Source organism: Molossus molossus, unplaced genomic scaffold, assembly GCF_014108415.1.
Source record: "Molossus molossus isolate mMolMol1 unplaced genomic scaffold, mMolMol1.p scaffold_m16_p_21, whole genome shotgun sequence".
Classification (NCBI taxonomy): domain Eukaryota; kingdom Metazoa; phylum Chordata; class Mammalia; order Chiroptera; family Molossidae; genus Molossus; species Molossus molossus.
The window spans coordinates 9,813,644-9,837,235 of record NW_023425357.1 but is presented as its reverse complement, the minus strand read 5'-3'; the positions used below and the strand labels follow the sequence as shown (position 1 = coordinate 9,837,235).

The window sequence follows — 23,592 nt, the reverse complement described above, 5'->3', positions numbered from 1 at the left end:
GGGACAAATCTGAGAGAGAGAAGGGGTCATGAACTCTTGACAGTCCCTTTAGTTCCCACTGCTTCTGTCAGGGGGCATTCTAAAACGGGGGCTGCACCCTGGCCAGTTTGGCCAGTTTGGAGTGTCGGCCTGTGGACCAGAGAGTCCCAGGTTCGGTTCCCACTAGGGGCACGTACCAAAAAAATAAATAAATAAAACGGGGGGCTGCGGTAGGGGACTGATAGTTACCAGATATGGTTCCCGATTGCGTGTGTGAGGGAGTTGGAGGCAGATTAGGAGGTTCAGGGTAGGGTGGGGGCCCACACAAGGGGCTGGAGGAGGAGGGGGTGGAGCGAGATCGCTGGGTCAAAGGAGGAAACAGAAGTTAGTGCGCTGTCTTCAGAGGGACATTTGGAAGGATTAGAGGAACAGGAAGCTTTGGGAGGGGGAGCAAGAATCGCATAAAGAGGGGTGTGATGTGAGTGCAAAGGGGCCTGGATGTAAGGAACCTCAGCCTATTTTCCTTGCCTTTGACAGAAATTGTCTAGGTTGGTAGAATGTCCAAAGTGCCGTTCTCGGGCTATTGTGCCCTGACTGGGGATCGAACCACAACCTTCTGGGGTACGGGACCGCGTTCCAACCAACTGAACGACCCAGCCAAGGCGCACTCCGCTTCTGAAGAGAGCCTCAAACACACACAGTGGGGTCTCTGGGCCGATCACTCGCAAATCACAACCCCCACACCCTCCTAGAGAGCTCTCTGCCCCCAAAACACACGCCCTCCTGCACAGTTGTTTTTGAGCTGCGTCTGAGGTCCACCCTGAACGACCTTCAGCCCGTTCCTGGCCCTGAGGTGGGCAAACATTGCAAGAAGCAAACAGCCCACGCTGACCTTGAAGCTGGGGCAAAGGGTCAGAGACCTCCCTGAAGGCCCACCCCCAGCCTGCCCCAACCTCCCTCTGGCCCTCTAGGATTCGGGCAGGCGGGGTGGTGGGGCAGGGCTGCTCTGGCTTGGTTAGGTCGTGTGAGGTGGCTGGGTTCCAATTCGCCACTTGCTGGTTGAGGAGCCACGTGTAAGTGGCTTTACCCCCACTCTGGCAGCCTCAGTTTCCTCATCTGCAAAATGGGAGTGACAAAGACGCCCACTTCGCAGGGCTGCTGTGAGTTAACCTGCTAAGGTCCTGCGGTTGCGCCAGGTGCTCAGGAAACACAAGTTTAACAAACAGCAGCTGACATTGACCAGCACCTCTGTGGCGTATCCGCACCGCTCACGGCACTTGACCTCACGATCTTCACTTTCCTGGGCAGGTCGTCCATGGCTCCCATTCACCAAGGAAGAAACAGGGCCAGAGAGGTGAAGCACTTGCCCCAGGTCACACAGCCAGAAAGAGGTGGAGCTGGGCTCTGAACCCCTAGCTATGCTGCTTCTCCTAATACAATGCAGGGTGAGTTTCTCTTTTTTGATTATTATCATGGTAAACTATATAACATAAAAGTTAGCATTTTAACCATTCTTAGGTGTACAGCTCAGTGGCCTTAAGTACATTCACCATCAGCACCATCCTTTTCTGGAACTTTTTCATCATCCCAAACAAAACTCTAAGAGGTTTTATTTTGCTGATAATTGTTAGTGAGGAAATCCAAGGAACATGTGTTGAGCACCTACTGTGTGCAGAGCCCACGCTGGGCCGTGGAACAGACGGCATTCTTTGGGGGCCTCTGGGTCAGGACTGTCCTGTGCAGTCGTTCAGATTGGGGCCAAGTGGGGGTTGTCAGATTTTCTACCCCCAAAATACAGGATGCCCCATGAGACTTGAATTTCGGATAAACAACAGATAATTTTTAGTATAATTTTCAAATGTTGAGTGGGACATACTTATACTAGAAATAAAATACATGGTTTATCTGAAATTCCAATGTCACTGGGCACCCTGCAGTTAACCTGGCAACCCTAGACAAGGACTGCAGCCCGTGGTCCCCTGGCTGAGCCCTGTCCCCTGGCTCAGAGCTGGTCCTCCAGGAGAAAAAGGCTCATTTTCTCTCTTTCTTTTTTTTTGTGAATCCTTACCCAAGGATACTTTTCCATTGATTTTAGATAGAGTAGAAGGGAGGAAGGGAGAGCAAGAGAGAGAAACATCAACATGAGAGAGACATGTCAATTGGCTGCCTCCTGCACGACCCCAACCTGGGTCGGGGATCAAACCCGCAACCCAGGTATGTGCCCTTGACTGAGATCAAACTTGAGATCCTTCAGTCCGTGGGTACACACTCTAACCGCTGAGCCAAACCGGCCAGGGCTCATTTTCTTTCTTTTTAAAAATAATTTTCTCTTTTACGTTGGTTTTTTTTTTTTAAGAGAGGAAAAAACATCAATTTGTTGTTCCACTTATTCATTGGTTGATTCTTTTTTTTTTTTCTGTTAATCCTCAACTGAGAATATTTTTTCCCATTGATTTTTACAGAGTGAAAGGGAGGGAGGGAGGGAGACAGAGACACATCAATTGGTTGCTTCTCGCATGCAGCTGGGGATTGAACCTGTAACCCAGGTATGTGCCCTTGACTAAATATCGAACCCATGACCCTCTGGTGTGCGGTCCAACGCTCTAACCACTGACCCACACCAGCCAGGGCCAGTAGTTGATTCTTGTATGTGCCCTGACTGGGGAGCAAACCCACAACCTTGGCGTATTGGAATGCCGCTGTAATCCACTGAGCTACTTGGCCAGGGCAAAAAAGGCTCATTTTCTTTCTGTCTAGTTGCCCCAACCAGATGGTGACAACCTCCTACTATGCACATCTGGAGTTTTCCCTCCCAGGCCTCACCCAGCCTTCAGTTGAACACTGCATGGCAGGTGCTTCGTACCATCCCCATTTCACAGATGAAAACACTGAGGCCGAGAGAGAGAGAGAAGGGGATGTACTTGCCCAGGCCATGCGGGAGGCTGTGTCTGGCCCTATAGCCAAGAGATGTTAGAGAGGAAAGAAATAATCATAAACAGCTGTGATCTATGATCACCTTCCTTGCCAGGCTCTGTGTTAACACCTTTCCTTGTATTATCTCACTGATGTAATGTCCTGCCTGAAGCATGGATTGTGGGCCCATTTTACAGAGCAGGAAATTGAGGCCAGAATTGAGGTCACATGAGGTACAGCCAGGATTTGAACCTGGTTCAGCACAGGAGACTGAAGAAGGGTCTGCCTTCCCCTGTCATGCCAGGTGCTGGGAAAACAGGAAGCAGGGAGGCCAGCAGGGGCGGGAATAGCCTCTGGTTGTCACTGCCATCTGGGTCCCTCTCTCTGAAGTCCCTGCCAAGGGGCGTGGGGAGGTGGCCAGGGGAGGGCTCTGCTTGGTGCAGCCTGCCCCTGCCCCAGCCCTGATTGCTGAGCACAGAGACACAAGCCCCCAGGAATGTTGCTCCCCGGACACAGGCCTCGGGCCCTGCCCTCCCTCTTCCTCTGCGCTGTGGTCCTGGCCTGTGTTGTGGGTGAGAAGGAACGGGGGGGGGGGTGTGGGGACCCCGCAGCAGTGTGAGATGAGTGTGACTGTGATGTGTAGTGCAGTTGGTAGACGTGTGCTCTTTTTTTTTCTTTATTGATTTTAGAGAGAGAGGAAGCGAGAGGGAGAGAGAGATAGAAACATCGATGAGAGAGAACATCAGTTGGCCGCCTCCTGCGTGCCCCCCGCAGGGGATCAGGCCCACAACCTGGGCATGTGCCCTGACCAGAATCGGACCAGTGACACTCAAGCACTGAGCCACACAGGCCGGGCTCTTCATGGGGTCTTTATGGAAAAGCTTTGAGTGTGTCCACGTGAGGGTGTGTGTGCACTGCGAGCACATCTGGGTTGTGCACACGCACTTACAGTTTCAACACGTATATCGTTCCCCACGCCTTCCGCGTGCTCAGTGAGTTCCCACGATAACCCTACCATTACCCATCTACAGAAACTGAGTCTGGAACAGGGTAAGTCCCTGGCCGAGGGCACAGCGCAGGTCATGTGGGGACCTCCGCACCGTGTGGTGGCTGGTGTGGTGGCTGCCCTCTGGGCCAGGCTTTGCCCGGGTGCAGGGGTGCAGCACCGGCAGGGTGTATGGGGAAGTGCAGTGCCCACCAGGACAGCACGGCCTTGCCAGCCTCCATCCCTGGGCGACAGACAGTGGAGGAAGTTCAGTGTGGGGGTCACAGGAGAGCAGGGGGCAGCAAGATCAGCAGTGAAGGAGGCATCGGGGGAGAGACAGGGGTCAGAGTGGTGGGAGAAACTCAGGGAGAGACTCAGGGAGAAACCATAGGCAGGCAGAGGGGAGACAGGAGGGGCCACAGGCCTAGAGGGTGAAAGGGGATGACCAATGGCGGAAGGAGGGCCAGTGCTGAGAGGGACATATAAGGAGGTGAAGGCCGGTGGTGAGAGGACTGGCAAAGGGTTGCCCTTGGCCACCAGGAGCGACAGCGACAGTGTGCAGGGAGGGAGCAGGGTTTGGGGACCCCCGCCTACCCAAGCTGCCCTCTGTCACACCTAGAATGCCTGCAAGCAGTGCCTACAGACTCCCCGAGCCCGAGCCCCCCGCCAGGGCAGGCGACTAGTTCCTGGAGCCTGGTGCGGGACAAGGTGAAGGGGTTGATGGAGCCGCTGGTGACAAAGACCAGAGAGACATGGCAGTGGTTTCGGTGAGTGTATGTGGGAGGGGCTGGGGGCCCAGACTCCTGGATCTGAGGGAGGAGGGCTGGGGCCTGGACTCCTGGATCTGAGGGAGGAGGGGCTGGGGGCCTGGACTCCTGGGTCTGAGGGAGGAGGGGCTGGGGGCCAAGACTCCTGGGTCTGAGGGAGGAGGGGCTGGGGGCCTGGACTCCTGGGTCTGAGGGAGGAGGGGCTGGGGGCCAAGACTCCTGGATCTGAGGGAGGAGGGGCTGGGGGCCTGGACTCCTGGGTCTGAGGGAGGAGGGGCTGGGGGCCTGGACTCCTGGGTCTGAGGGAGGAGGGGCTGGGGGCCTGGAATCCTGTTCTGAGGGAGGAGGGGCTCGGGGCCTGGACTCCTGGGATCTGAGGGGAGGGTGGGGGCCTGGACTCTGGAGTCTGAGGGAGGAGGGCTGGGGGCCTGGACTCTGGGTCTGTGAGGCGGAGGGGCTGGGGGCCCGGACTCCTGGTCTGAGGGAGGAGGGGCTGGGGGCCTGGACTCCTGGGTCTGAGGGAGGAGGGGCTGGGGACCTGGACTCCTGGGTCTGAGGGAGGAGGGGCTGGGGGCCCGGACTCCTGGGTCTGAGGGAGGAGGGAGTGAATGAGGCAAAATTGTGGGGGTAGCTGGGGTCTCAACTGTGACATCCCTCTCCCACAGGGTCCCCACAGCCGTCCGGGGCTTTGTGCAGACCTACTACGAGGACCATCTGAAGGACCTGGGTCCCCGCACCCAGGCCTGGCTCCGCAGCTCCAAGGACAACCTCCTGAACAAGGCCCACAGCCTATGTCCCCAACTTCTTTGTGGGAACAAGGACCAGGGTTAAAGTGTTCAGAGCCTCCACAATAAAGAAATTGTTGTCTGTGTCCCTGTCCCAGTCTGTCCTCAATGAGGCCAGAGATGACCCTCCCATGCACCCCCAGCAGTTAATGAGCAGAGGAAGCAGGAAGTGACACCCAGCAAGGGAGGGGCAGTCAGGGAGTGGGGATGGAGGGGTAGGAGTCAGGGTAGGGGTGGGGGATGACCTCTCCGTCGTCCTGAGACCCCCTTTGGGCTTGTGTGGGGTGGGAGAGTTCGGTCTTCTCAGTTTGGGAATGGAGGGTGGAAGCTGGAGAGGGGGCAGGTTTGGCAAGTCCCCAGAGTGACCCCCTCATTCAGAGCTCTGCCTCTACTTCCCACTCAGTGAAGACCCCAGATCCCATTCCTGGCGGACGCCCAAAGCCCCAACCGCTCCGCAGCCCCCACACAGCCTGCCTCTCTCAGAAGTGAATTTTCAGAGTGGGGCTCTCTGTGGCTTGACCTCAGGGGAAGTCACTGTCCTCTGTGCCCCTACCCCACCCCCTCAGTGGCTCTGTTGGCCTGGACTTTGGCCTAGGCAGCCAGGTGGAGGGTAGGTGGATCCCAGGAACTATAAAGCCTTTCTGTGCTTGGGAGCTGGTGAGGACCGCCTGCCAGAGTCTGGTAAGAGAGGGACCGAAATGGGGGGTGGTCAGCAGGGAGGGAGCCAAGATTGTTAGAGTCCGGATGTCAGAAACACGGAATTTTTTTTTTTTAGGGAGAGAGAGATAAAAACATGGATATGAGAGCATCCATCGGTTGCCTCCTGCACGCCCCCCCACCGGGGATTGAGGCTGCAATCCCAGGCATCTGCCCTGACTGTGGGACCTCTCACTTCTTTTGTTGTTGTTGTTGTTTTTGTTTTGTTTCTTTTGGTACGTGCCCCCGCAGGCCGATGCTCCAACCCCGCAGGCGCTGCTCCAACCATTGAGCCAAACCGGCCAGGGCAGGACCTCTCATTTCTTGGGTCCTTTATTTTTTAGAGAGGGACAGATAGATAGAAACATCAACATCTATGAGAGAGAACATCGATTGGCCGCCTCCTGCATGCCCCCCGCTGGGGATCAGGCCCACAACCTGGGCATGTGTCCTCACAGTAATGGAACCGGCAACCTCTTGGTGCATGGGGGTGCTCAACCACTGAGCCACACCAGCTGGACTAGAAACATGGAATTTAGAATCATAGAACAGTCCGGCCGGTGTGGCTCAGTGGTTGAGCATCGACCCAGGCACCTAGAATTGCAGAGCGGTTGCCCATGTTGGTCCCCCTCCAGGGTCAGTTCCCACCTCGTCACAATGACACAGACTGAATGAGTAAAGTGGGTAGAACAGGGCAGCAGAGACATGCTCATCCAAACAGGGGCCCTTAGCTGGGTCTGTGGCACAGGTCCCTGCACTGACCGGGTCTCAGCCTAAGTGTCACCCCCAGCGGAGGCTTCCAGGCTTCACAACGCACCCTTCCCCCTCGGAGCACTTATCTCCATGGCACACACTCCACTTCCCTCGTTTAATATTTGTTCATTGTTTTTCCCTCTCGTGTCAGCTTCTCACAGGCAGGACCAGAGCTGTGCTTGGCATGAAGTAGATGCTCAAGAAATGCTTCTTGAGCGAAGGAATGGATGTTAGAATCACGACGTTAAAATCAGGAGTAGAATCACAGAATAGTAGACAGGGAGGCCCAAGCCAACGCATGAGGAAGTTGATTTGGGTGGGGATGTAGGAGAGGGGGAGCCCAACCCCCTCCCTTTGAGTTGGGGGGGCAGGAATAGATGCCCCTAGTGGCCCTGCCTGACACCCTCCTCAGTGTTCCAGGTCTTCTGACGCCATGGGCACCCGATACCTCCTGGCTGTGTTTCTCATCCTCCTGGTTTTGGGATTTGGTGAGTGTGGTGGGCAGGGAGGCAGGGCTTCTTCGGGAGGTGGATGAGCCTTAAGCATCTTCCCATCCGAGTTCCTGTCTGGCCCCGTCCCGCCCCCTCCTCTCCTGCCCAGCTTGCTCACTCTGCCCAGGCTGCAGGCCCATCAGCTCTCCTAACCTACTCCCCCCTGCAGAGGTCCAGGGCATCCCTGTGCCACAGCAAGATGAGACCACCAGCTCCACGCTGTTCTCCCAGATGCAGGAATCACTCCTTGGTTACTGGGATACAGCCAAAACAACTGCCCAGGACCTGTACGAGAAGACCTACCTGCCCTCCATGGATGAGAAAATCAGGTATCACCCACCCCCACCCCTCTAACCTCAGACCCAGGAGTCCAGGCCCCCAGCCCCTCCCCACTCAGACCCTCTGTCCTTTTTCCCCAGGGACATGTACAGCAAAAGCACTGCAGCTGTGACCACTTACGCAGGGATTTTTACTGACCAGGTCCTTTCTATGCTGAAGGGAGAACAGTAACAGCTGGGTCCCCAATCACAGTCGAGGGGACAGTCCAGACCCCAGCAATGCCTTGGCTCCCTGACCACCCCCACCCCCACTTCCTAGCAACTCTCAGCATCCTGCTCTGAACTTGAGCCTTCTTATCAATAAAAAAAAAAAAAGCCAAGTTTATTCTCTTTGATGTGGTTGCTTTCCTGAGACCTCAGGGGCTAAGATGGAGGGATTCATTTCGTGCAGCTGCAGCGAACATTTACTGAGCGCCTATTATATGCACCTATGCATGTAGCCCTCACCTGGTCAGGCGGACAGAGAGGTGAATAACAACACTAAATGATAACAAAATTAGAGCCCGTTCTTCATTAAGGTCCTTCTTTCTCATCTGTAGAATGACAAACCATGAACACAGCTAATCTGCAATGGCCTCTAGCAGTGTCCAGGCCCTGGGATGACACTTTAAATGTGCCATCCAGCCCTGGCCAGTGTGGCTCAGTTGGTTGGGTGTCATCCTGTGCACCAAAGGTTGCTGGTGTGATTCCTGCTCAGGGCATGTGTCCGGGCTGTAGGCTCAATCCTGGGTGGAGGCGTACAGGAGGCAGCTGATTGATGTTTCTCTTTCTTTCTCCCTCTCCCTTCCTCTCTCTTTAAAAATCAATTTAAAAACATTTTATTTATTTATTTAAAAAATTTGCCCTGGCCAGTTTGTCTCAGCGGTTGGAGAGTCGGCCTGCGGTACAGAGAGACCCGGGTTCGGTTCCCGCTAAGGGCACATACTTTGGTTGCAGTTCATCTCCAGCCCCAGTTGGGGTCATGTGGGTGGCAGCCAATCGATGTGTCTCTCTCACATTGATGTTTCTCTCTTTCTCTTTCCCCCTCTCTCCCTCCTGCTCTATCTGGAGATAAATGCAAAAATGTCCTTGGGTGAGGATTAAAATAAATAAATAAATACATACATACATACATACATTTTTTTCTTTATTGATTTTAGAGAGGAGAGGAGAGAGAGATAGAAATATCGATGAGAGAGAACATTGATTGGCTGCCTCCTGCATGCCCCCCACTGGGGATTTGGCCCACAACCTGGGCATGTGCCCTAAGTGGGAATCGAACAACAACCTCTTGGTGCATGGGTCAATGCTCAACCACTGAGCCACACTGGCCGGGCAATTTAAAAAACATTAAAAAAAAAAAAATGTGCCACCCATCGCATGGAACTGTCCAACACTCCCGTGACAGAGGGGAGACTGGTGCCCACAAGTCTTGCTGAGCATAGAAAATCAGTGCTCAGGTTGGCTGGGACCCAGGACGATAGACCCGCAAGCGCGGTGCTCCATGACAATTGCTGTACACCCATCTCACATGCGTTTATTGAGACCCTACCAGGCCCTGGGGGTACAGAGACAGCAGGGAAAAGACAGAGGCAGTCCTGTCTTCATGTGCCCCTCAAAAAGCTGTTGATTTGGTCCTGACCCAATTCCATACAGTTTTAGTAATTAAAGATTTGTGGTATGTTTTTAGGTTTTTTTAATTTAAAAAGTATTTTTTATTGATTTTTTTTTTTAGAGAAGAAGAGAGAGGGAGAGAAATATCGATCAGTTGTCTCTCATATGCACCCCGGAGACCAAATCCAGCAACCTGGGCATGTGCCCTGACCAGGAATAGAACTGTGACCTTTTGGTGCACAGGACAACACCCAGCCAACTGAGCAACACTGGCCAGAGCTTAAATTTGTTATTTATTGATTTAAGACACACACACACACACACAGAGAGAGAGAGAGAGAGAGAGAGAGAGAAACCTCGATTTGTTGTTCCATTTATTTATGCATTCATTGGTTGCTTCTTGTATGTGCCCGACTGGGGATTGAACCGGCAACCTTGGCATACCGAGATGACACTCTAGCTGAGCTACCTGGCCAAGGTATTCTTTTCTTATTAGCAACAGGCTTAACATTTCCTAAGCTCTTACTCAAGGCCAGGAGCTGAGGCCACAAATGGAGAGGCTGGGGGGAGGGGTGGCGGAGGATGAGCAAGCCCACCAATGGAGAGGATGGCCTCAGACAGCAGGGTAGGCAATGAGGGAAGGACAGGAAGTGAGATGTCAAGGCCTGGGTGCAGCCGCCTTGGATAGGTGGTAGACTCGGTGCAGGGAGGGCCCCCATGAGGACCTGGCTGGGCTGGTCACAGTGGCAGTGTGGTTGGGGCTGTGGTTGTTGGGGAGTGGGGGACAGGATGGGCCACTCCCTTGGCCTCCAGGTCTGGGTGGGGTGGTTAGTGATTGGGAGGCGGTCTCTGGGCAGTGGGGAACTGCAGGCCCAAAGCACAGGGTGTGCAAATAAGAAGAGCCTCTGCAGTCTGAGAGGGGCCAGTGCTAGAGCCTGTGGGGAGAGGGGCTGGGCACCTGGACTCCTGGATTTTGACAGAGTAGAGGGTGGTCCTAGGGGATGGGACTGTTGAACTCTGACGACCCAGGGCCTGTATTTCTCCTAAGCTGCTTGGTATTAACCTCCAGTCAGCCTTTCGGCACTATTGAGGCGGTTTTCCCAGGTCCTGAGGCTGGGTAGCTGTGAGTCTAATGGAAAACAAGGGCCCTGGGGAGGGGTTGTGGGAAATGTCCCTAAGTCTCCAGGGCCTGGGAAGAGCTAAGGCTGCCAAACCTAGGGGGTGCTGGGGAGGGGGGGACCCTGGAGGAACAATCCCTGCTCTGTCCACTTGTTTCTCACAGACTCAAGCCAAACCAAACCTCTGCCCAGGCCAGTTCTGCTTCCAACCAATCCTGGTGCCCTTCCCAGATTCCTCCTTCCTTTCTCAGGCCCCTACCGTAGTCCTGCTCCCCTCAGGACCCCGTAGTCTCAGGAGTCTGGAACCCCAGATTTCTCCCTCCAACTCAGGAGTCCAGACCCCCAACCTCTTCTGAGGAACCAGAAGTTCAGGTCCCCAGGCCCCCTTCTCCTTTAGAACCTAGTCACAACCTCTGGTTGGTGTTGGGCGTCCCCTAGTGGAAGGCAGAGTGAGTCTGGCCTGAGATTTATTTACCACTAGAAGAAATGGAAGAATTTATTCAGTCACTCAACAGACATGGGGGGAGGGCTTTGCAGGGGTCCTATCTAAGGTTACAGTCTAGCTGAGAGCCTCTAATGTTTCAACATATGAGAGAGGGGAGACAGATTGGGGCATTTTGTTTTGTTTAAAAAAAATTTCTTTATTGATTTTAGAGAGAGAGGAAGGGAGAAGAGAGAGATAGAAACATCGATGACAGAGAACAATTGGCCATCTCCTGCTTGGCCCACAACGTGGGGATTTGGCCCACAACCTGGGCATGTGCTCTGACCGGGAACTGAACCAGTGACCTCTTGGTGCATGGGTTGACGCTCAACCACTTAGCCACACCATCTGGGTCAGATTGGGGCATTTTGTATCTAGAGCTGAGAGCACATAGGGTTACAGTGAAGCTGTAGATTTTTTTTTTTAATTAAAAAAATTTTTTAAAATTGATTTTAGAGAGAGAGGAAGGGAGAGGGAGATAGATAGGGACATTAATGAGAGAGAACATCAATCAGCTGCCTCCTGCATTCCCCACACTGGGGATCAGGCCCACAACCTAGGCATATGCCCTGACTGGGAATCAAACTGGTGACCTCTTGGTGCATGGGTCGATGCTCAACCACTGAGCCACACCAGCCGGGCTGGAAGATTTTGTAAAATGTGTTTTTATTGAATTTTTTGGTTTGTTTTTTGCATTTATCTTTAGACAGAGCAGGAGGGAGAGAGGGGGGAAGAGAGAGAAACATCTATGTGAGAGAGACACATCTACTGGTTGCCACCCACACGACTCCAACCGGGGCTGGAGACAAACTGCAACCGCGTTATGTGCTCTTAGCAGCAACCTAACCTGGGTCTCTCTGGTCTGTGGGCTGACGCTCTAACTGCTGAACCATACTGGCCAGGGCTGTTTTTATTGATTTTTAGAGAGAGAGATAGAAACATCGATTGGCTGCCTCCTGCACGCCCTCTACTGGGGATCAAGCCAGAAACTCCAGAAATCAAACTGGTGACCTCTTGGTGCATGGTTGATGCTTAGCCACTGAACCACACCAGCTGGGTGAAGCTGAAGAAGATTGTTTCAAAGCCCCTCACTTGCCTGGCCTTTCTGTAGACCTCTATTTAAATTTGTATCCTGTGCCGGCTGGTTTGGCTCACTGGTTGAGCGTTGACCCATGCACCAGGAGGTCGCTGGTTTGATTCCCGGTCAGGGCACATGCCCAGGTTGTGGGCCCAATCCCCAGTGGGGGGCATGCAGGAGGTGGCCAATTGATGTTCTCTGGACCGCAGGCCAATGCTCTAACCGCTGAGCCAAACTGGCCAGGGCTAATTGATGTTCTCTCTCATTGATGTTTCTATCTCTCTCTCCCTTCCTCTCTCTAAAATCAATAAAGAAAAATATTTTTAAAGTTTGTATGTGTAATTTTGTACTCCTTTTTAATTTTTAGAGAGAAGGGAGAGAGAGAGAAAGACGGTGAGAGAGAAACGTCAATCAAGTGTCTCCTGCACGCACCCTGACCAGGGATCGAACCCAAAACTCAGGCATGTGTAATAACTGGGAATCTAATCCGCCACCTTTTGGTGCATGGGAGGGATGTACTTTTAAAAAAGAGGCCTGCCCTGGTGGTGTGGCTGTTGGTTGGGTGTTCTCCCGGGCACCAAAAGGTGGTGAGTTCAATTCCCCATAAGGGCACATGCCCAAGTTCAACCCCCAGTGCGGGGCATGCAGGAGGCAGCTGATCGATGTTTCTCACAACCATGTTTCTATCTCTCTCCCTCCCTCCCTTCCACTCTATCTGAAGATAATTGGAAAAATATCTCAGGTGAGGATTAAAAAAAAACACTGGGCCTACAATTTCACAGAATCATTATCACTACCATTATCATCTGTAAGAGGAGGGGACTGGGCAAGAAGTTTTCCAAGATTCCTTCTTGACCTTGTGTTTATCCTCAGAGGTAAGTCATTCACCTCACTCAGAGTGTCATCCTTTTACTCAGCAATCACCCCCTGGGGGGCAGTGCTGGAGGACACAGCAATGCCCAGGGCAAGACACACACCACCACCCCTGACACTGATGACCCAGAGTGGGCAGGGGTGGGGTGAGGGAGTCCAGGGATCTTAAGAGGACTGGGAGGAGGTGCCCCGCCCAGCCTAGGAGACCAAGGAGTGTTTCCTGGAGGTGATATTACTACTGAGCTGAGAGCTAAAGGAACACGGAGAAAGTAGATAGTAAATAATTAATAAGTAATTAGAATCTCCCAGGTAAGGTGTAAGGTTTGCAGTAGCAGCGCATGATGTCGATCACTTACTAAGCTCGAGGCAAGGGGTTAGGTGCTTTAAATGGTGATCTCACTGGGCCTTCCGGGTACTAACATAATGCCTCGTTTAGAGGAAGAAACTGAGGCTTCAAGAAATATGTCACTTGGGGATCATTTAGCCCATCAGTAGTACAACCAGGGTGTAAACCCAGGTCAGATGTCCACCCAATTCATTGAACAGCCGCTGAGAATCGTCTGTCCTCTCTGGGTGGACCCTCGTAATACCCTACCCAAGCCAGGAGTCTCTGAACAAGTATCCAGGCTTGGAGCTGTGGAAAGATACAGAGCTAAGAAAATACGGAGCCCTTGAAACCGAGTCCAGACCTGCAGGCTTTGCTCTAAAAGGAGCGCGGAGAGAACGCGCATGCGCGCTCAAGTGGCGGCCCGAAAGCTAGGGGAGGGGCTGACAGGATCCCATGTGGAGGTGTCGTGGCCGTGAGGACCCTGAAATAGTACTCTGAGTGCACAGGAAGGCTATAACCTAAAGGGGACTTGTCCGGGGTAAAGACTGAATTGGGAAAAGAGGTTAGAGGGCGAGGGTGTTGGCCAAAAGTCCTCCTCTCCGAATCTGGGTACGGTGGCCAGGAAGGTTCCGTTAACGCTGGAGGGGCGTGGCTCGAGCGAAACATTCTGAAGAGTTACGGTGGCCGGGAAAATTCAAGAAACATGGAACGGAAGGAACTCGAAGAATCGGCGAAGTGAAGCGGACAGGACAGCCTCGAAGGCTCATATAACTGGAAGAGGCGGGTTTACTGGAGCGGGCAGAAAGAGTGGAGCCTGTGGGAAGCGCATACGTTGGCCAAGAAATTCCTGGTAGTTCGGAGCAGGTAGCGTGTCCACTAGGTAAAAACAAATAGGGTAATAGGAGAAGGAAGTACGGTGGCTGTTTTGGTGCCTTGATAGCCGGAAGTAGCTCTCTCCAGAGGCGTGGCTGAGGCGCACTTGCCTACGGTGGCCGGCGGGTCGGGCAAAAGGTGAAATCTCGCGCGATCGCACTGGCGCCGTCGGGGACGGGGCGGGGCTGGCGGCGGGGGCGGGGACCCGGAGCGGGAAGATGGCGGCGGCGCAGGAGACGGACGGGGCCGGCAGCGCCGTGGTGGCGGCCGGAGGAGGCGGCTCCGGTCAGGTACGGAGGCCGTGAGGGGCCTGAGGGGTTCTTCCCCAGCTGGGGGGCCTCCCATGGGGCGTGTCTTTCCCCTTTTCGCGGAATCCCATGCATCGGGGGCTCCTTGCCCAGAGGGACCTTGAATACTGGGCCCAGGCGGGGCCGGGCGGCCCTGGAGGCCGGACAGTGCGGGAGCAGGGCCCTGTTGCGCGCCAGGTCCCCTGCACGCTCGCGCCGTGCGGCCACCAGGCTCATTGCTCGAGCCGGAGACAGTGGCGCGGAGGGACACAGACTTGAACCCAGGCTCCCTAGTTCTCGACTCCCTGTTCCAGGCTCCACGGCCGTTCACTGAGTGGTCTGTCGTTCACTCTCCCAGTGCCTGACTTGTGGGCAGTGATCGATTAATTGGGAGTTTTGTATTTCTGGGCGAAGTCAGGTAATCATCGTAAGGGCGGTCACAGGCTGTAGGGGCTGGCGGACCCATTTTACAGGTGGGAATCCAAGGAACAGCGAGACCAAGGCGCTTGCAGGTCACCCAGGTTGGGTTTGGTATTCATTCCATGTAACGGCTACCAGACATCGCTGATCCGGGACAGGGATAGGTGTGCTTTTATCATAAACTAACCCGGTGGGGGCATTTGTTCAGGTGTTGGTGACCTCTGACCCATCACCTCCTCAACTAAACTGAAGCTGCAGAACATGTTAGTTCAGGCAGTCACCCTTCAAGCGTTTAGGGAATCCACGGAGTGACAGACAGCAAGGTGCTGTCAACCCACCCACCGGGATGTCACTAACATGTGGGAGGCAGCACAGGGGAGAGGAGCTCAGGTTGGGATGGGAGAGTGAAGCTGACTTTCTCTGTGACCTTGTGCTAGTTCCTTTCTCTCTTTGGGCCCTTATTTTTCCAGTGGTAAATGGAGGGGTTAGAGGGCCAGCCATGTGATAGGCCACAAAAACGGCTACAGCCATGTCCCTGCCATCAGTGGAGTGGGAGAGAAGACTGACATGGAAAGAATTATAATACTGGATGACTAGGGTGGTGACAAAGTCTGTTCTAGAGACTGAGGGAGCCAAGAGGAGGGGCAAATAATATCACCTGGGAGGACACCTGGATGAGATTTATGGGATAGAGCCCTACACACCTGTAGGGTATCTAGTGTTTTCAACCAGGGCCTGACCCCAGGGGCAGCCTCAGGAAATGTTTGCTGAATTAGCATTGGAATGAAGACTCCCATCTCTGTCTTCAAGGCCTTCCCAGTCTTACCGAGAGGTCTTTCTCCCTTGGAGTTTCTATTGACTACTGGGTATGTGTGTGTGTGTATCTGTTTATGGGGGTGATGGGAGAGACTAGGGCTCAGGTTGCCCTGATTGCCCTGAGCTTCCAGAGACCCCCTCAAACCCCAGTCTTCTCTTATTCAACCTCTGCTTAAAACCTTTCAAGACATTCCTTTGCCTCCAGAATCAAGTACATATTCTTTAGCAGATCAGGGCCTTGCACAATCTGACTTCCTTCAGACTACACGAGGATGTCTCTGCCTCAGCACTTACTGACATTTTGGGTTGGATAATTCTTCAATTTGGAGGTCAGCCCTTGGCCTCTACACACTAGATATCAGTAGCGTACACACCCCTCCCTGGTTGTGACAAACAAAAATGTCTTCAGACATTGATAAATGTCCCCTGCTTGAGAACCACTGGATGAGAGGAGCATCAGCCACTCTGAAGCTCTTATTTTCAGGAGCGTGCCTCGCTATCTCTTCAGCATAGCCTGTGCACATTTCTCCCTTCTTTACCTGGTTGATCTTATTAGTCCTATGCATCTCCGATGTTCTCTCCCCTAGGAAGTCCTCTCTGACCCACGGCCATTCACGGAGTGGTCAGGCTGGGTCAGGGCTCCCATAGCCTGATGGGCTCCTCTGTCCCAAGCCCTGCCCACACTGGGTTGTCACTGTCCATCTGTCTTCTCCACTATCTGGGAGCCTCTGGAGGGCAGAACTGGGACTGTCTTGGTCACCACTGTGTCCCTAACACAGCTCAGTTGAGGACCTGGCACAGAACAGGTACTCAGTGTTTGGGGAATGAATGGATCTTTAGGCTGAGGTGGAATTCCCATGGTGGATCCAAGGTGCTCAGTGAGGACGTGCTGGAAAGCCTGTCTTCACATTCCCAGCCCTGGCCCAGCCTCATGGTCTAAGCTGCTTCCTGGGCCCCTTAGTGAGTGTTTCTGGGGATTGTGTGTGAGATTGGACCTGAGAGTCCAAGAGGAGAAACTGTGTCTTAGTCACTGCTGTGTCCATAGCCACCACCGTCCTCCCTTGGCCTGTGGGGTCTAGACAGACCTTGGCAGTCTCATGCTCCAGCCAGCGCTCCTCCTTCAGCCAGGAGCTGAGACACAGGGCCCACAGATCCAGCATTCATTCCTTCAGTTATTGTGTATTTCGTCCCCACTACAGGCCATGCCACATGCTAATGCTGGAGATACAGCTGCAAACAAAACAGGTCCTGCCCTCTTGGAGCTCATGTTCTATTTGAGGGCTTCAGGGGCGGGGGGAGGAGGGTGAAGAACAGACAGGAACTAACAGTGAATAAGATAAATAGGAAAATATGTAGTGGATCAGATGGTAATAAGTGCCGTGGACAGAAATAAAGCTGAGAGGGGGATAGGAAGTGAAGGGTGGGGAGGAGGGTTGCAATTTAAACAGGATAGTCTGAGAAGGCCTCTCTGAGAAGGTGACATTTGAACAAAGACTTAAAGGAGATGAAGGGAGGCATGTAGATACACGGAGAGGAAAGCCTTTCAAGGTAAAGGGAACAGTCAGTGCAAAGGCCCTGAGGTGGGAAGTGCCTGGTGTTAGGAACACTGAGGAGGCTGGGGTGGCTGGAGCTGGTGAGTAAGGGGAGATAGATGGGATCAAAGAGCAGAGAGGGAGCCAGATCAGGCCCTTGGGGGCCAAGGTAAGGACTTTGCCTTCACTTTGAGGGAAGTGGGAGCCACAGGAGAGCTACCCCCTCCTTTTTTATGTTTTTATTGATTTTTTTAGAGAGAAAGGAAGAGAGAGAGAGAGAGAAACATCGATCTGCTGCCTCCTGCAGGACCCCTCCTGGGGACTGAGCCCAAAACCTGGGCATGTGCCCTGACCAGAAATTGAACCAGAACCTCTCAGTCCATGAAACAACGCTTAATCCACTGAGCCACACTGGCCAGGCGAGGAGAGCCACCTTTTTATGGACGTATACTGTAAGGTTCATAGATACTATAAGGTTCACCTGTTGTCAGTATAGACTTCAGTGGCTTTTAGTACATTTATGCAGCTGTGTGGTACAAACATCACCATAGTCTGGTCTGAGAACACTTGCGCTCTCTCAGAACATTCTCATATTCCTTTTGCAGTCACTTTCTGCCCCTAGCAGTGTTCCTTTTTAGTGCTGAGTAGTATCCCATTGTACAGATATATCACATTTTGTTCATTCATTCGCTAAAGGTAATTTCTAGCTATTATGAATAATGCTGCTATTGATATTTGCATATAAACTTTCGCGTGGACATACGTTCTCATTTCTCTTGGGTAGAGACCCAGGAGTGGGGTTGCTGGTTTGTATTGTTGGTACACATTTCACTTTTTACGCATCAGCCATGGTTTTCCAAGCAGTGGCTTCATTTTTCCCACCAGTGGTATACAACTGTTCCAGTTTCTTCACACCCTCACCTGCACTTGTTGCTGTCCAGCTTATTTTTTTTTTTTATCCTCACCCAAGGACATTTTCCCATTTTTTTGTTCAGGTAGAGTGGGAGGGAGAGAGAGAGAGAGAGAAACATCGATGTGAAAGGAACACATCGAGTGGCTGCCACCCGCACGACCAACCAGGGCCGGGGACAAACTGCAACCGAGGTACATGCCCTTAGCGGGAACCGAACCTGGGTCTCTCGGGACCGCAGGTCGACGCTCTAACAGCTGAGCCAAACTGGCCAGGGCACTGTCCAGCTTTTTGATGCTGGCCATCCTAGTGAAGTGACACCTCATTGCGGTTTTCTTTTTTTTTTTTTGAATCCTCACCTAAGGACACTTTTGCATTTATCTTCAGATAGAACAAGAGAGAGAGGGGGGGGGGGAGAGAGAGAGAAACATTGATGTGAGAGAGACACATCAAGTGGTTGCCACCCACACGACCCCAACTAGGGCCGGGGAAAAACTGCAACTGAGGTACGTGTCCTTAGAGGGAACTGAACCCGGGTCTCTCTGGACCGCGGGTCAACGCTGTAACCACTAAACCAAACTGGCCAGGGCTCATTGCGGTTTTCATTTGCATTCCCAAGGGTAGGTTTCCAGCCAATTTGTACTATTGCGGATAAGAGAACAGACCTGGGAGCCAGCCAGATGTGAGTTCAAATCCTGGCCTGGCCGCAAGCTTCTGTTTCTTGACCCAGCATCAGCTCAGACCTACTGGAAACCCTTACTTGGCTCCCAGGGCTTCCAGGGCTCCCAGTGCTCCCAGGAGCGAGGCCCTGAATGAGGACTGTGACTGTCTGATCTCGCCTGCCCCCTGGCCCACCCCTTCCTCTAAATGTCAAAGACCAGCTCCTTGAGAAGGCCTCCCTGACCTCCCAATCCAAAGGTTGTCACCTCCCCCGCTTATTTCCTCCAGAGCACTTTTCCAGTTCACCATTTTTTTTTTCTGATATTTTGTTCAGATAGAGTGGGAGAGAGAGAGAGAAACATCGACGTGAAAGGGACACATCGAGTGGTTGCCACCCTCACAACCCAACCAGGGCCGGGGACAAACTTCAACCGAGGTACATGCCCTTAGCGGGAACCGAACCCGGGTCTTCCCGGACCGCAGGCCGACACTCTAACCGCTGAGCCAAACCGGCCAGGGCAAGTTTACCATTTTTTAATTATCCTGTTCAGTCTTCTGTAGGCATGTTTCCCTGTAGATCCTGAGCTCTGGGAGAGCAGGCCCAGAGCTGTGTGGACACCACCTGCCCCACTGCCTAGCACAGGGCCTGGCACACAGTGAGTGCTTAGGAGATATTTTTTTCAACACATGAAAGAAATCTTTTCTGAACAAATACATCTGTATTTTCACAATCTGGCCCTTGAGTCAGAGAGAGGAAGAGCCAGAGGGGAAGTGATGTGTGCAAGATCACAAGCCGGGAACTGTGGGACAAGGGGCACAGCCTGGGTCATTTGGACCACAGAGCTCCCACCTCTCACCATGGTGCTGTCCTGCACTGTGGGAGATGACAGGGAAAAGCACTTGCTGGTAAAGGGACAGGGAGTGATAAATGACATGTTTAACAAATACTGGCTTCAGCTCCCTGGCAGGCCCCATCTGGCCAGGGGGCCTCTGTCCCTGGACCTTTGAGGCCAACAGAAGAAGACATTGTAGAGGAGTGAACTTGGGGCTGTGGCAGGGAAGGGCTGAGCAGTGGGCCCCAGAGGAGGTGGATTTGGGTGACCTGGGTTCTGGGGACAAGCCCTTCAAAGAGCATTTGTTGATTCCACAGGTATTTATTGAGCCCCTAATCTACTGGCCCTGGGCTGCGTGATGCGACCACCTGACAGTGACCATGACAGTCCTGTCCTGCCTCTTGAAGGCTGAGGGGTGAGGGGACAGAGCTGGGAGGAAGGAAGAGGGCAGGACCAGGGAGTTAGCAGGTGCAAGGAGAGAGGTGGGAAGAATTTCTCCACCTTGGGCCTTTCCAAACCTGACATGAAGTTCTCTGCTTCTGAGTTTCTGTTTCTGGGTGAAGAGTCTTCTTTTGGGAAGCCCTGCCTGACTCGCTGGCCTGCCCATCCCCCTGTCATCCTGCTGCTGTCGTCCTTCCTGTGAGACAGGTGGCTTAGCCTCCCTTCACCTCCCCTCGCCCGCATGGAGATGTCCGCAGTTCTGGCCTACCGGGTGTGTGTGTGTTTGTGGCACTCCTCCTTGTTGTGGCTCACAGCAGCGTGGCTCGTGCTCTGGTTGCGTTTTTCTGTGTCTGTCTCTCCTGCTGTTTCAGGAGCTTGTGAAGGGGTGGGTGCTGCACAGGGCTGGCCACAGAGGAGGCCTCAGGAACTGTTTGCTCAGGGAAGGGCCATTCAGATAAACCCATGCCTTGCACCTGCCACATGACCCCTTCTGCATTGTCCCCCATAGTCACCTCCGCATCCTTGCTCCCTGGGCTCCGACCCCAGCCCCAGGGAGCAATGAACAGTCCTCAGCATCAGACTGTCTCTCTCACCACCTTTGTTTCTGCACCTGCTGCTTCCCTCATTGCCTCCTCTGCACTGGCGACTTGTATTTTAAGTCTCAGCTCTGCCCTCCCCTCTTCCAGGAAGCCCTCCTTGACCCTCAAGCTGGACCAAGTGCCCCCTCTGTGCTCAGCCCTGTGCCAGGCTTTGGCACAACATGGTGCCTAAGATACACCTGGTGTATCAGGTTGCATTTCCCCCCCTTATCCTGGTCTCTGTTTCCTGCAGGTGACCAGCAATGGCAGCATCGGAAGGGACCTGCCAGCAGAAACCCAGCCCCAGAACCCACCACCCCAGCCAGCACCCAACGCCTGGCAGGTCATCAAAGGTGTGCTGTTCAGGTGAGCAGATGCCACTTTGGTTTTGTTCACTGAAAGAAGTACAAATAAAAGCATAAAGAAGAAAGGAAAGAATCCTTGAGGATGACTGTCATTTCTGTATTGGTGGGGGATCCTTTTTTTTCTGTACGATAGAAGAATTTTTTTAATGTGATAAAATATACCACATTATTAATATTCTAGGGCTGCTGTAATAGCACAAACTGGGCGGCTTAGACAACAGAATTTATTTGTCACAATTCTGGAGACCAGAAGTCCGAGATCAAGGTGTCGGGATGTCTGGTTTCTCCTGAGGTCTCTCTCCTTGGCTTGTAGACGGCCGTCTTCTTTCTGTCTTCACGTGGTCTTTCCTCTGTGTGTGCCTGTGTCCTAATCTCTTCTGATAAGGGCACCAGTCCTATTGGATTAGAGCTCCCTCCAGTGAAGTCACTTAGCCTTAATCACCTTTTTTTTTTTTATGTTTTTATTGATTTTTTAGAGAGAAAGGAAGGGAGAGAGAGAGAGAGAAAAGCATTGAACATCGATGTGAGAGAGAAACATTGATCTGCTGCCTCCTGCAGGCCCCCTACTGGGGATTGAGCCCAAAACCTGGGCATGTGCCCTGACCAGGAATTGAACCAGGACCTCTCAGTCCATGGGAGAACGCTCAATCCACTGAGCCACACTGAGGTACTGAGAGTTAAGACTTCAACCTGTGAATTAGGGGAATACAATTCAGACATGACATACATATTACATGAAATTTACCATTTTAACCATCTTTTCTCTTTTTTTATTAAATTTATTGGGTGACATTGGTTAACGGGACATTTTAACCATTTTGAAGTGTAGCGTCCAGTGGCAGTAAGTATATTGACGTTGTGCAACCATCACAACCATTAATCTCCACAACTTTTTTCCTCTTCCTAAAGTGAAGCTGTGTTCCCATTAAACACTGACTCCTTATTTTCCCCTCTCGCCAACTGCTGGCACTACCTTTCTTCTCTTTGTCTCTATGAATTTGATTATTCCTGGTACCTTTTTTTAAAGATCCTAAGCTGAGGATATTTTCCATTGATTTTAGAGAGAAAGGAAATGGGGGGGGGAGAGGAGAAACATTGATGTGTAAGAGAAACATCAATCAGTTGTCTCCCGTATGCGCCCAACCAGGGATCGAATCCACAACCTTTTTGGTGTATGGGATGATGCTCAATCAACCAAGCCACCCGGCCAGGCTCAATACCTCATTTAGTGGAGTCATACAACCTGTCCTTTTTTTTTTTATCCTCACCTGAGGACATTTTTCCATTTTTTGTTCAGATAGAGTGGGAGGGAGAGAGAGAGAAAAATCGACATGAAAGGGATACATCAAGTGGTTGCCACCCTCACGACCCAACCAGGGCCAGGGACAAACCGCAACCGAGGTACGTGCCCTTAGCGGGAACCGAACCCGGGTATCTCTGGACCGCAGGCCAACACTCCAACCGCTGAACCAAACCGGCCAGGGCCAACCTGTCCTTTTTTGACTGGATGCTGGTGATCTTTTATTTATTTATTTTATTTTTATTTTTTTAACCTCACCCTATTTTTTTATTTATCTTCAGGTAGAGTAGGAGGGGATGGGGGGTGGGAAAGAGAGAGAGAAATACATTGATTGGTTGCCACTGCATGACCCCAACCGGGGCCAGGGACGAATCACAACTGAAGTACATGCCCTTGGCTGGTATTGAACCCAGGTCTCTTTGGTCCATGGGCCGATGCTCTAACCACTGAGCTAAACCGGCCAGGGCACTAGTCATCCTTTTACATGTGGATTCATATGGCCGTTCCCGGGCAGTGTGAGCACAGGGCATGCCTTCTTTTTTTTTTTTTTTTTTTTTATCCTCACCCGAGGATATTTTTCCATTTTTCTGTACAGACAGAGTGGGAGGGAGAGAGAGAAAGAGAGAGAGAGAGAGGGAAACATCGACGTGAAAGGGACACATCGAGTGGCTGCCACCCGCATGACCAACCAGGGCCGGGGACAAACTGCAACCGAGGTACGTGCCCTTAGCGGGAACCGAACCCGGGTCTCTTGGGACCGCAGGCGGACGCTCTAACCGCTGAGCCAAACCGGCCAGGGCTCCATTTTTTTTTTTTTTTTTTTTTGTTCAGATATAGCGGGAGGGAGGGAGGGAGAGGAAGAGAGAGAGAGAGAAACATCGATGTGAAGGGACACATCGAGTGGCTGCCACCCGCACGACCAACCAGGGCCGGGGACTAACTGCAACCGAGGTACGTGCCCTTAGCGGGAACCGAACCCGGGTCTCTCTGTACCGCAGGCCACCGCTCCACCACTGAGCCAAACCGGCCAGGGCAGGGCATGCCTTCTTGAAGCCCTTCTCTGACTGAGGCCCTGGAGAGCGGCTGGGTGGCGGTGGTGGGAATATACCTGGGGATGGGTTCTATCTTTGCCTGTCTAGACCTGGTGACAGGGCTTTTATTTACCTATCTGGAAAATGGACCTTTCTTTTTCTTTCTGGAGAGGCATTTTAGCAAAATGGTCAAGAGACCAGGCCATGCAGTCAGGCAGCCACGTTCTCCCCTTATTAGCTGTAAGGGATTATAGGACATTGTTGTTTTATTATTTTTTTTTTTTTTTATTTTTTATCCTCACCCGAGGACATTTTTCCATTTTTTTTTTTGTTCAGATAGAGCGGGAGGGAGAGAGAGGGAGAGA

The 23,592-nt window shown here is 52.5% G+C and overlaps 3 protein-coding genes across 3 annotated transcripts in view; all 3 read left to right on the top strand.

Annotated features, from left to right (window-relative positions):
* Positions 1 to 3,388: 3,388 nt before the first annotated feature.
* APOC4 (apolipoprotein C4) lies at positions 3,389 to 5,475 on the top strand. Its single transcript, XM_036273849.1, has 3 exons — positions 3,389 to 3,464; positions 4,497 to 4,644; positions 5,310 to 5,475. The coding sequence occupies exons 1-3, from the start codon at positions 3,389 to 3,391 to the stop codon at positions 5,473 to 5,475; spliced, it is 390 nt and encodes a 129-aa protein (XP_036129742.1).
* Positions 5,476 to 7,311: 1,836 nt separating this feature from the next.
* On the top strand, positions 7,312 to 7,879 carry APOC2 (apolipoprotein C2). Its single transcript, XM_036276081.1, has 3 exons — positions 7,312 to 7,366; positions 7,539 to 7,698; positions 7,789 to 7,879. Exons 1-3 carry the CDS (start codon positions 7,312 to 7,314, stop codon positions 7,877 to 7,879), a joined length of 306 nt encoding a protein of 101 aa, XP_036131974.1.
* Positions 7,880 to 14,262: 6,383 nt separating this feature from the next.
* Positions 14,263 to 23,592, top strand: part of CLPTM1 (CLPTM1 regulator of GABA type A receptor forward trafficking) — a 33,137-nt gene continuing 23,807 nt past the window's right edge. Inside the window, exons 1-2 of the mRNA XM_036275215.1 lie at positions 14,263 to 14,344; positions 20,785 to 20,897. Of these exons, the coding sequence (XP_036131108.1) occupies positions 14,273 to 14,344; positions 20,785 to 20,897 (185 nt within the window). The 5' untranslated portion in view covers positions 14,263 to 14,272. The remainder of the gene's footprint in view (positions 14,345 to 20,784; positions 20,898 to 23,592) is intronic.